We start from the raw sequence: 12,151 nt of genomic DNA, 5'->3' as shown, positions 1-12,151 counted from the left end.
AGCAGTAGAATTACTGGATCGTATGGGTCATTTTGATTTTCTAGAACTCATTATCATTATGTTGAAATAGACAACATACATAATCACATATAATAACTTGTTATTTGTAATTAATAAATTAAACTAATTCCTAGAACTTAAATGTGCCCAATTCATAGGGATGAAATTAATATCTGTATTTAAGTATGCTTGATGAACATATATTAGTATTTAATATATATTAGTATTTAATTTTTAAAAAGCACCATATAAGGGAATGGCTAATAATAAAATTGCTCAAGTCAGAGAGAACCAAATTCAAGTCCCAATGGTTCCTACTGCAAGAAACTTCACTGGGCCAGTTTCCACATTTGTATAATGGAGCTTTTAATAAGTACCCCATAGAGTTCATGTATGATTTAATTGGGCAATACTGGGATAGTTCTTAACTTAGTGCCTGGATTATTTATTTAGGATTTAGGGGGAGGAGGAGAAGAAGGAGGAGGAGGAGGGGGAGGAGGAGGACTTAGGTCAATGAATACCAAACTATTGTTTCTACCAGGCCTAATTTTTTTTTCAATTCTTGTGGCACCCCTAAACAGATTCACCACAGAAAGACACAGAAGCTTAGGCAATTGTCTCCTCTTATTTCATCTTAATTGTCTGAAATTTTTTAATGAAATACTTGGGCCAGGACTAACCAGAAAATTGCTTCCATTGGAACAACTTTGTCTACCAAAGTAGTCATAGTTAATGTATTTAACTATGTATTTACCACAAAACCGCGGAATGGCCAGGTTCATGCACAGCCCCGCCTGGAATCACTAAGTATAAAAGGACGTTCTCATCTATCTCATGGGTGGGCCCAGGGGGATTGGGGGAAACATAGGATTTATTCCATCAACCCCACAAATGTCATCCAGTTCACTCTTCACAATCACACCCAAAGATCTTTTCTCTTTTCTTCTCCATCTTCTGAAAGACTCTTTAATTTGTATTTGTTTCCCACCATTCTCTATCTTCTATAAAGGAATTTTTTTTCAGGGGGCGGGGGGAAGAAGCAAAGTAGGGAAAACAAAATAGAGAAAGTTCAAGTGAAGTGTTTTGCTGTATCCAACCCTTGGCAATGAGGTTATTTCTCAAATTTACATAAAGACTCATTATCGTATTGGCTGCAATCATGTAGAAAATGAATGGGGTATAAAGTACATGAGGATAATTTCATAAAACGAGCTTTCTTTTCTTATGAAATCTTTGAGGAAGAGAATCATTAGACAGAGACTTGCCTTGTATTCACCCAGGTCAGGAGGCATGTCAGCCTGATGATGTGCCTTTGGCAAGAAGTCCTTAATTAGAAATTCCTCGAGAGCAGCTCCCACTAGGTGCTTCCTAAGACAAAAAGACAAAATAGTCTACCAGGGAAGCCCTTACTCGGGATACAACATCCAGGCTCAGGTGAACGAAAGAAATAATTTGCTGACAGCAAAAGAGCAAAGCTGTCGTGATGGCGTTCTGGATTTTGAATGAAAGTCTCTCCATCCTATTAGGAGTAAGTATCATTTTTGTTATTCAAGTTAAAATATATATATTAACTAGTCTTTGATTTTTAAGATAATTATATAGGAATGCTAGATAGCTTGAAGTGTTACTTTGGTAAAAGACTAAACCTTGTTAGAAAACATTCAGTAGATATATTTAATTTACCCTTACAGAATCATGTAAAGTTGTTTTTCGATTGAGTTCATTTTTAATTATTTTTGAAGTCAAGTAGTTAGTTTTTGCATAATGTATGAACTGTTTCTTAAATCAAATGAAGTCTTTGAATTAGACTATGAAATTGGAATTTTTCTGGAGTACTTTCTGAGTTGTTTTTAAAGATTTCCTCCTTTCGCCATCATTGACTTAAAACATTAGAGCGATGTTGATTAGGAAGGCTTTGTACTTTTCATTAAATGCCTTAAATATACCCATATGTGTTTAGAATTTTTTTTATAAAGTTAACAATTTATTACTATTGTAATCAACTGTTAAAACGAATATATGGGAAATAAGTATAGAGTAAGCCTGATTAATATTGAGAAGCTCTTCGTTTCACCCTTTAAAAGAAGAACCCCAAGTGATTTTGAACGGAAGAAAAGATTGAAGATAGTATTGATTGGTCTCTTTTCATTCAACACTAGCTCTCGTGGCTGGGAGTGAATTTATATCTGTTTATCGACACATTCTCTTGGTATGAAGAGGAAGAGTCTTTCCTTTACACACGAGTTATTCTGGGCGTAAGTAGAGCTGGGGACTACACATTATCATTTCGGAAAACATTCGATCTTCCCCGGCGTCCTTAATCTCACTGCATCTCTCTTGTGTCTTTCTATGTGGACAGTCAACACTGGCCTGGGCGCGAGCGTCTGCAGTGTGCCTCAATTTTAACTGCATGCTAATTCTCTTACCGATCAGTCGAAACCTTATTTCATTCATGAGAGGGACAAGTACTGTAAGTACTAAACTACTTAAAATAATTTCAGTTGTTGTGACTTACCGGTGTAAGTGCCATGAAAGACAACGATGGACTTTACTGTGAAAGTCCTGATAATTCACGTGGGGACTGAAGTTTGTTTCTTCGTAAGAGAGGACCCAATGGCAAAAACCAAAACTCAGAAATCTGTACATTTGATGTGACTTTCGTTCTTGCCATTCACTCCCTGCTTGACATTGGAGTCTTCGCTCTGCCTTTCTCCGATACATTTGCTCCGTCACAAAAAGACGGCTGATAAAATTGACTTGACTCACTAAGATGGATGTATTATAACAGTTTGAACTACCACCATGTCTAATTGAAAGCAACCAAATGAGCAGTGCAGTCAAATGCCACTAAGGACACATCTCTCTGAGCTCTCGGCCCAGGAATACACAATCATAGTACGCAGAATTTCGTAGGTAGATTTAATGGGACTTAAATCTAGTACTTAAATCATAGTACACAGAATTTCGTATGTAGATTTAATAATTTCCTAATTATATTAGCTTCACTGTTTTGGATACTGTGTTTCCTGCTAAACAGCGTAATGCGCTGTACAGAAAAATGAGAATTTCAATAACTCCGACTAGATGAAATGATTATACAATCATCATCATAATTTTATGAATATTTAGATATAGATGAACATAATGCTTTTCTTTGTGTAATAAGGAATACTTTATAGACTACTTAAACCACATCTATGAGGAGGTTGGTTTCCATCTTCATTTTGTAAACTAGTGGCCACATGCATATTAGCAGGTTTATTCTAGAATTTTGACTTATAGCCAGGGAACTATACTTACTTACTCACTTTACTGGGTTGAAATTTCAGCAAAGCCAGTAATAACCATCTGGTTTGTCCTTTGGGCTGATTAATGGCCGCTCCCTTCTGTACCCCATAGCCCCACCTTCAGGAATTTAGAGGCAGAGCCTGAGTCCTGCTCTCTTACCACTCAGGATGCTGTCATCGCTATGATTTTTCCTTAAAATGAGACTTTTACTTTATGTCACTCTAGTGCTGCAGAGGACCGTGGAGGAGGCAATTAGACAAAAACCTCAAATTCCACAAACTGGTCGCCTATGGGATAGCCATTAATGCAAGTAAGTGTTTCTTATTCTTCTTTGCCCAGTCGATGTTACCAAACCTAATGCTTAACTCGATAGCTTTGTTTTAATTTCCCCCTCCGCCAAAGGCTCCCCCTTAAATAAATCTTTGCATTCCATTTGACCAATAAAACTTACATAAGAGGATTTTTTTGATTTCTAATTTATACTCACGCAGTTTTCCCTACCAAGCCTTCAGTTTGGCAAGGAAAAGTTTATGAAACTTCATTTTCATTTGTAAATAATTAAGCTTGTTGATAATACAACAAGAACCTGCTTGCAAAATGAATACTGTGCTATTCAGTATAATCCACACTGGAAAGAAAACTGACCTGTACTCAAAAACTCATTCACAGTCATAGCAAAATGACTATCAAGTGGTATCATAGGCAGTAAAAGCAAAGAGAAAAGCAAGATCAAGTGAATAAGGTTCTGAACAGCATTGAGCTAGTGGATATAAAAGGACCTTGAAAAGATATGAAGCTTTACAGCATATAAAGTGTTATTGTTATTTCTTGAATAAGAAAACAAGAGATTTCAAGAGAAAGGCAATAAACATTAGCATCCAAGGCCAGGGTTAAACCCTGGTGAGGAAGAAAAGAAGCCGAGCGATAACCGACTCGTTTGTGGTTTTGTTGGACGACAAACACACTGAAATAAAAGGCTATCTGCACAATTAAGAGTTATGGTTCAGGACTGTTTCTCTCAAACTAATTTAACTATAAAACGTTTTCCTCATTTGTTTTCATCCTCTCATGCATAAAAAATAGCAGAGTAAAAAGAACACTCAACACAAACGTGGATTTAATTAAGCAGCAAGACATGACAGACAGTGCCCGAGTGCCAATTAACACAACTTCGGGTGTGCGGGGAAGTTGTGGGGAGATTTCCCCATCGATTGTCTTTGGTGCCAGATTAAACCAACCTGGGAAACATCTGCGAAAGGTCTTTGTGGTTTGTTAAGAAGTAAGGGTAAAAAGACATTGTGTCCTAGAGAGAAACCAGGCAAGGAAAGGAGAGCAAAAAAACAAGTTAATGCGTCTTTTATGTCCCAAGGCTACCATAGGGCTGAGTCCAGAGAGGGGTCAAAAACGCCCGACAAATGAGTTGACGCGTGAAGCAATGAAGACTCAGGGAAGCAGATTTCAGCTCAGGTATGGGAGTCTTTTCCGGACCTTCCAAATTATCTAAAATTAGAATGAGCATCCGTGAGAATACAGAGTTCCCTGTCATGGGTGGTGTCAGAGTGGAGTCCAGATTGCTCCTTGCAAGGCTCTTCAGAGAAAGAATTCAAGGATTCTCAAGGCTTCCTTTAAAATTGGGAAGGCTTCCCTTAAAATATTCCTAAGAATATTGGGGTGCCTGGGTGGCTCAGTCAGTTAAGCACTTGAGACTTGATTTCAGCTCAGGTCATGATCTTACGGTTTGTGAGTTCAAGCCCCGCATCAGGCTCTGTTGCTGACAGCGTCGAGCCTGCTTGGGATTCTCTCTCTCCCTCTCCCTTTGCTCCTCCCCTGCTTGCTCTCTCTCTTTCTCAAAATAAATGAATAAACTTAAATATATACAGATAATCTTAAGAATATTTAATCCCTGCATTAAAAGAGGAGATAAAACACAGTAAAATGGCGGGAAGAATATTATCACTACGCAATAGGTTTAAGGCAGAACTGGACTCTAAGAGAAAGAGAGAAGGAACCAAAAAACCTACAGCATCAAGACGCATCAGAAAAGGGGGGGCGCCTGGGTGGCGCAGTCGGTTAAGCGTCCGACTTCAGCCAGGTCACGATCTCACGGTCCGAGTTCGAGCCCCGCGTCAGGCTCTGGGCTGATGGCTCGGAGCCTGGAGCCTGTTTCCGATTCTGTGTCTCCCTCTCTCTCTGCCCCTCCCCCGTTCATGCTCTGTCTCTCTCTGTCCCAAAAATAAATAAAATAAAAAAAAAAAAAAAACGTTGAAAAAAAAAGACGCATCAGAAAAGGAAGCAAAAAATAAAAGAAAATATGTTATGCAATAGTTCTCGCCTTAAACCCTTGGGCATGTATATTTCTTTCCATGTAATCAGGTATCAGTAGAATAGATGCATCAGTGATGTATGTCGAACATCTCCCGTGTTCAAGATGCACTAAGAGAAGCTGTCACCTGAAACGAGGGTGGTCAGTACTGTTTTCAGAATGGAGTATAATTTATTTTTTTAAATTTGTTAATGTTTATTTATTTGTGGGAGAGACAGACAGAGTGTGAGCAGAGGAGGGGCAGAGAGAGAGGGAGACACAGAATGGGAAGCAGGCTCCAGGCTCCGAGCTGGCAACCCAGAGCCCGACGCGGGGCTCGAACTCACAAACCGTGAGATCATGACCTGAGCCGCGGTCAGACGCTTAACCGACGGAGCCACCCAGGGGCCCCAAGAATGGAGTGCAATTTAGCAAGGGGAGCAGTTGACTGGAATCAGATGACCACATTATTTCATACCCCTGCTGCTGACTGGTCCTGTGATCTAAGTTTTTGTGTGCCTTTTCCTCGCTGGAATTAAAAGAACAGTAACACAATCGATCCATCAAGAGATGTGCAGACTGGTTGCCAGGTGGCCCTCTTGGAAACCTACCCACTACAAGGTCATTCACTGGCCACTCTTGCACAGAGAGTCAAACCCAAGGGTAGGATGGCCGGCATGCTGCGTTCAGTGAGCGCTGCCTCCTCCTCCTCTCTCCTTTCTCTCCACACCCCCTGGCTTCTTCCCATTGGCAATACACAGCCACCGGGTCCCTGAGTGGTGGGTGCCTTTGTCCCTGTTAAATGCTCTTCCTTTCCTCCCTCAATGGCGAAGACGTTGCCATATCTGGGACTCCTCGCCTGGCCCGCCTCCCTCTGGGCCACCTTTCCTGCAGACCTCAGTGATGCCTCCCTGCCACCTAGGAAAATTTCTCAGACTCCAACGGCCTGGGGGGCTGAGATGTGTCTCCTGCGTCTCGGCTTTCCCGGCCCCTGGCACGTAATAGGTCCCCACCAAGTTGGGTCAGACCCGAGGATGAGCTGGAGTCGGCCAGCAGGCAAGAGGGATGAGAGGGATTTGTGAGAAAGGTACAAGCCGCGACAGTGCAGGGGCTCAAGGACCCAGCAGCAGCTGGGGTGGAGGAAGCACAGCGTGTGGGCAGGGAAGAGATTCAAAATGATGCCGGTGGGCTCATCCCAGATACATTCACATTCTGCCGCAACCAGAAGAATCGGGACTCTCTTTCTCCCTCCTTCCCTCACAAATCCCTGGAGAGAAGGAAGTATCCCCTCGGGCCCTCTTCTGCTTGAACCCCCACTGCCTTGCGGGGCTCCCCAGCCTCCCGGGACTCCCCGGCAGGGTCAGACTGCTTCTGAGAGCCAAGGGCTCGTCCCCCACCGCCATGGCAACCAGCAGCGCGGGGCTGTCTCCATCCCCGGCAAAGGCAGGAGGGTGGGGAGAAAGCTCTCTGCTTCTCCCAAGCCCTGACATAGCAATTATTACATTTCACACTAACTAAGAAATGCGGCTGGCAACTGTGCTTTTAGAAGGAAAAAAAAAAAAAAAAAAAAACCATGCTAAGCCCTGGTTTCGTAGATATCCCTGTGCTTTTCACATTTTGTCCTTCTGCTGTATTCACTTGGGAACAGCTGAAAATGTCCCCGTGCTTATTTTATTAGCATCGCCCATTATGCTGCTTTTCAAATAGCCGACTGGCTTAATAGAGGTGTGTAACCTTGGTAGAAGTGCATCCACATCGAAGTTTGCATGCCAGCCCCTAATTTCTCACTCGTTCTTCTGTAAGCTGAACTGCAGGCTTTAACTGGTCAAATCATTAAAGGATGTAATTAGAGGCTGGTGGAAGGAGGCTGGGGAGGAGGAGGGGAGAGGCAAACTATCTCTAATCAAGGGCATCACGGAAAACGCGGTGACAGGAACCCTTCTTTTGGCTTCCTGCCTTCCCGCTCGCCTGCCTATGATAAGAGCTGTTGGAGCAATTCTCCAACCGCTAATAAATCATTTTCAGGGACCTGTAACCCCAGTGGTATAAAAATCCCAGTATCACAGCCTCTTCGTTCTTATTAACGTGGATCTTTTTGGACTCTGTGGTCCACAGCAGACCTTGGAGATCCTTCCAGCTGAACAGCAGTACCGTGAGCCTGAGCTTCCTTCAAAGGGGGGGGTGTAAATACTGACCCAGGCGGCATACATCCAGTAGGCGCCAGGGGTGTGCAATTACCCACGGGCGGCTCCTGATGAGCTGCTAAAATTAGTTTACAAACCTCAATAAACATAAGAGGTGCCAGAGGGAGAGGGGGACAGAGGATCCGTAGTGGGCTCCACCCTGACAGCAGAAAGCCCGATGCGGGGCTCGAACTCACGAACTGTGAGATCGTGACCTGCGCTGAAGTCGGAAGCTTAACTGACTGAGCCACCCAGGTGCCCCCTGTCTAACATGATTTAAATGAGTAGCATGCACGGGGTGCCGGAACCTATGTAGTCCTGCAGAAATCAGTCCACAAGCTTGAAAGTTTGGGGGGCCAAGGCTCTGGCTGGTAAAGCACAGCCAGGATTTGTCCCTGGGTCCTTATTTCCGAAGGCTGCTTAATTAGGAGGTGACTAACTCCAAAATGACTGTTATCACTGACAGGCAGGCAGAAAGATAGCAAGAACTGACCGCCCTTCCAAGATTCTCCCTCAATTATGCTTCCTTTGATCTCCTAAGAAATGAAAAGAAGGAAAGAAAGAAGGAAAAGAAACTTTCTCAGGGCAACTGGCTCTAATTGTAGCCTTTATGATTTTTTTTTTTTGTTCATTCTTCAATGAAAGCTCCTTATTTGAACTCAGAAGTCCACACACCAATTAAATGTGCATTTTGTGGCTTGTCCAAGACCACTGCTCTCTTTTAACTGTAGAAGTACTTTGGTGAGAAAATAGGATTGTGGAAAGACCCGGTGACAGCATCTGTTAGCCTGGCATTTGGGTGGATTCTGGAAATGGGTGTCTTAGGCTCTCCCATGAGCTCAGCAGAAAGTCCTCAGAGGGGCCAGGGCAAACGCACCTGCATAACTGATGGTATCGAATGTGCCACAAAACTTAAAAAGTCCCTTTAAGCCAGTGTTGATTTTGAAAAATTATTAAAACATGCGTTTCGTGTTTGCATTGCTTTCACGTTGGACTACAGATCCCTTAGGGATGATAAATGGTCCCAGTCAACTTCGAAGGAGACGCGGGAGCCAGAGAGCTGGCGGGAAGCCGAGATATTGCCTGGTTTCAATCAATGCACCCATTTTACAGACAAGACAGCAGGCTGAAATAAATGAAGGAACTGAGAGGCAGCCTTCTCGTGTCCTTCTGGCTGTAGCAAATCTAGTTTGAGTAGCCAATCTAGTACATGACAGGATTCTGATGAGTAAGAGAGGGGAAAATCGAACCATATCACTATTTGATCACATACTGGAAGCACCCAGCAGATGACATGACTACCCACATTAAAATAACTGAGGTGTGTAAAGGGAAGACTAGAAAACAGAACATACAATGTCTGGAAAAAAACACAGCAAAATAAGTATCTCCTGGGTTACCTACCAAGCCCCAGCAGCCATGGAGTTGGTAAGTGGGATACCTTAAGTTCCCAGCCAAGATCACAATAAAATTAGGGTCAGACCTAAGAGGAAATAAAACGTTCGGACAAATCAAGTGGCACAGGTAGTTTTCCCTCTGAGAATTCCTGGGATAAATAAAATAAGATATCCTACTTTTTATCTTCTACGTGTAAAAAGAAAACGAGATGGAGGTAGTTAGAGCAAAGGAGCATTTAAGACATGAATTTTAAAGTACATGAAAACAAAACAAACAAAAAAAAGCTAGAAAGAGTAGTTTTCAACATATTCCCTCAGGAGCTACCTCTTAAAAAGCATCTTGAGTTTTCTCATACTATTTCATTAGTTTCTTCAGCTCTGTTATGGGAGACCTGGCAATAAGAGTAAATAACTAGTTCAATATCTTTGCTTATTCAATAAGTGTACTTAAATTTAGTTTAACAGTGTCAAATTCTCATGTGGAAGTCAATCTAATAGAAAATAGATTGTGATCAACAACTTCTTACCCAGGAGAAGGATGTTATAGAATGCAGAATATAAAAGACACAGAAGCTATCCTATGTTTCCCTTCTGACTGTCACATGTGGATTATGGAATTGTAAGTGTTGTCACTTAATTTGGCTTGAAGCTCAGTATCTACTTCTGTAAAGTGGGGACAGCTCCTCTCTGTCTGGTGTGCTTTAGTCCATGGAGGAGAACTGAGGACAGCCAGGGGCAGAGGATAAAGGGGAGAGAGGTAAAGATTTTCCACCCACCTGCAAGGAGAACTCCAAAGGTTGTGATTATTCTTATGAGCTAGTTGACTCTAGATTAAAGACACCAAGTGAACCATTCAAAGAGCTTTAGCTAAGCCCATAGGAGAAATTAGTTTTCAGTGAACAATAAAGTATAAAAATTATGAATCAGTGAAAAGAAATAATATAACTTAAAGGTCAAAGATTGAGCTCTGGGGCACCTGGGTGGCTCAGTTAGTTGAGCATCTGACTTTTGATTTTGGCTCAGGTCATGATCCCAGGGTTGTGGGATTGAGCCCTGAGTCGGGCTCTACACTGAGTGTGCAGCCTCCTTACGATACTCCCTCTCTCCCTGTGCCCCTCTCCCTGCTCGTGGGCTCTGTTAAAAAAAAAAAAAAAAAAAAAGAGGGGCCCTTGGGTGGCTCAGTCGGTTAAGCATCCGACTTTGGCTCAGGTCATGATCTCGAGGTCCGTGAGTTCGAGCCCCACGTGGGGCTCTGTGCTGACAGCTCAGAGCCTGGAGCCTGTTTCAGAATCTGTGTCTCCCTCTCTCTCTCTGACCCTCCCCCGTTCATGCTGTCTCTCCCTGTCTCAAAAATAAATCAACGTTAAAAATATATATATATATAAAAAAGAAAAAAATTTTAATGGGCCTCCGATTCAGGCAAACAGGGTTTTATCCCACCTTTGCCGTTAATGGTCTACAACTGCCTGAACTTCTTGAATACTGGTCTGTAAAATGGCAATAAAACTGATACCTGGGGATTAAATGAGGTAATACGCATAAGCATTTATAATGGTGTTTGAAGTATACTAAGTATTCAATATCTGCTAGCCATGAGAAGTATTACCTATTGCTTTCTTTAAACTTTAAGATAATTACCAGAAAACGGCAATTAGGAATACTGCTGAACATGTTTGTGTTCAATTTAGCAACTAGTTTCCATTTCATCTTGAGCATATTGGAAGAGATGGTTACTAGACAAACTTTCTAGCTTCGTGGATGCTGAGACTAAACAAGGCAGCTCCTTCACAGACACACCACATATAGTGACAAATGGAACACAAGGAAGAAACACAATGCCTTTTGGGTGCCACTCTCACAAAACCCATAAGGAGAGAGTCAACATCATTGACTCAGAAATACGATCATGTGCTTTGCCTTCTTAGATGAACTTCAGCCAAAAGCATATTCAAATTGAGTTCTGACGTGAAGGCTGCAGGAAAATGTTCACAAAACAGGTATTAGCACTACCCCATCCGCATCGGCAGACAACCTCCTGACCCTTTCTCTCTTTCTAGCTCATTGTCACTCAGCAAATCCTTATTAAGTACATACTGGTAGTAAGCAACGTGCCCAGTGTTGATGTTTCGAGATGAATAAGCCCTGAGGCGTCAGGTCCGTTGGGCAACATAGATGTAAATAAATATTCATAACAATAATTCCTGGGAAATGTTATAGTCAAGGTATCATTGGTGCCTGTGGACCTGACGAACAATTTCATAGAAAACAACTTTTGGGTTGGGTCTTAAAGCATGAATACAACTTTGCAGCCCAGAAAAGGGAATGGCTCTGATCGAAGGAATTCAGGGGGCAGGGAGAAGAGCTAAACAGCAGTTGGTATTTCTAAATAAATCTGCTGCTAGAACCACAGAGACCAACATGCTACCAATATTCTCCAAAGTTTCTGCTGTTCCTTTCTCCTTCACTCCCCCACACCTCAACCCGCCATGGGTAGTCATGAAGGATTCCAGAATTTGCATACAATGTGTGGAGACTATATATTAGCCAATTCTACTTTGCATGGTGGACGGGGGTTCGGGGGGGCAAGGTAGCAACTGGGAAGCTATCTACACCCTGGGTAATGAATTCTCATTTCACACTTGAATCTGATCCCAGTGGCTGGTGTCAGCAGGTCACCCAGTAGGGCTTCCATTTGTAGGGAAAGCATCAGGAGATCCTCGTCTGGATGTTGTGACTGCTAGCTTCCCCCCAGATTTCACAAGACAGGGACGAGTGGCATTGAGCACAGTCTCCTCGGGCTAAATGATGCTGTGTTCCCAAGCTTGTTCTCTTCATTTAAAATTTAAACATCACAAATTCTCAGAATTAGAAAACCGAGTTTTCTTCTGAAGAGTACACAGAGAGGATTAGTTCTATAAATACCAGTTTATTTTGATCCTCTAGGAATAACACATGCAAATATATTGTGTATATGCGTATGT

At 42.4% G+C, this 12,151-nt stretch overlaps 1 protein-coding gene across 1 annotated transcript in view; it reads left to right on the top strand.

Annotated features, from left to right (window-relative positions):
- The first annotated feature begins 1,483 nt into the window (after positions 1-1,483).
- The window catches only part of NOX3 (NADPH oxidase 3), a 61,463-nt gene continuing 50,795 nt past the window's right edge, over positions 1,484-12,151 (top strand). Inside the window, exons 1-4 of the mRNA XM_042985362.1 lie at positions 1,484-1,528; positions 2,160-2,255; positions 2,360-2,470; positions 3,514-3,598. Coding sequence (XP_042841296.1) covers positions 1,484-1,528; positions 2,160-2,255; positions 2,360-2,470; positions 3,514-3,598 — 337 coding nt within the window. The remainder of the gene's footprint in view (positions 1,529-2,159; positions 2,256-2,359; positions 2,471-3,513; positions 3,599-12,151) is intronic.

This window comes from Panthera tigris, chromosome B2, assembly GCF_018350195.1.
Source record: "Panthera tigris isolate Pti1 chromosome B2, P.tigris_Pti1_mat1.1, whole genome shotgun sequence".
In the NCBI taxonomy this organism is placed as follows: Eukaryota; Metazoa; Chordata; class Mammalia; order Carnivora; family Felidae; genus Panthera; species Panthera tigris.
This window is presented reverse-complemented; position numbering and strand designations above follow the sequence as displayed.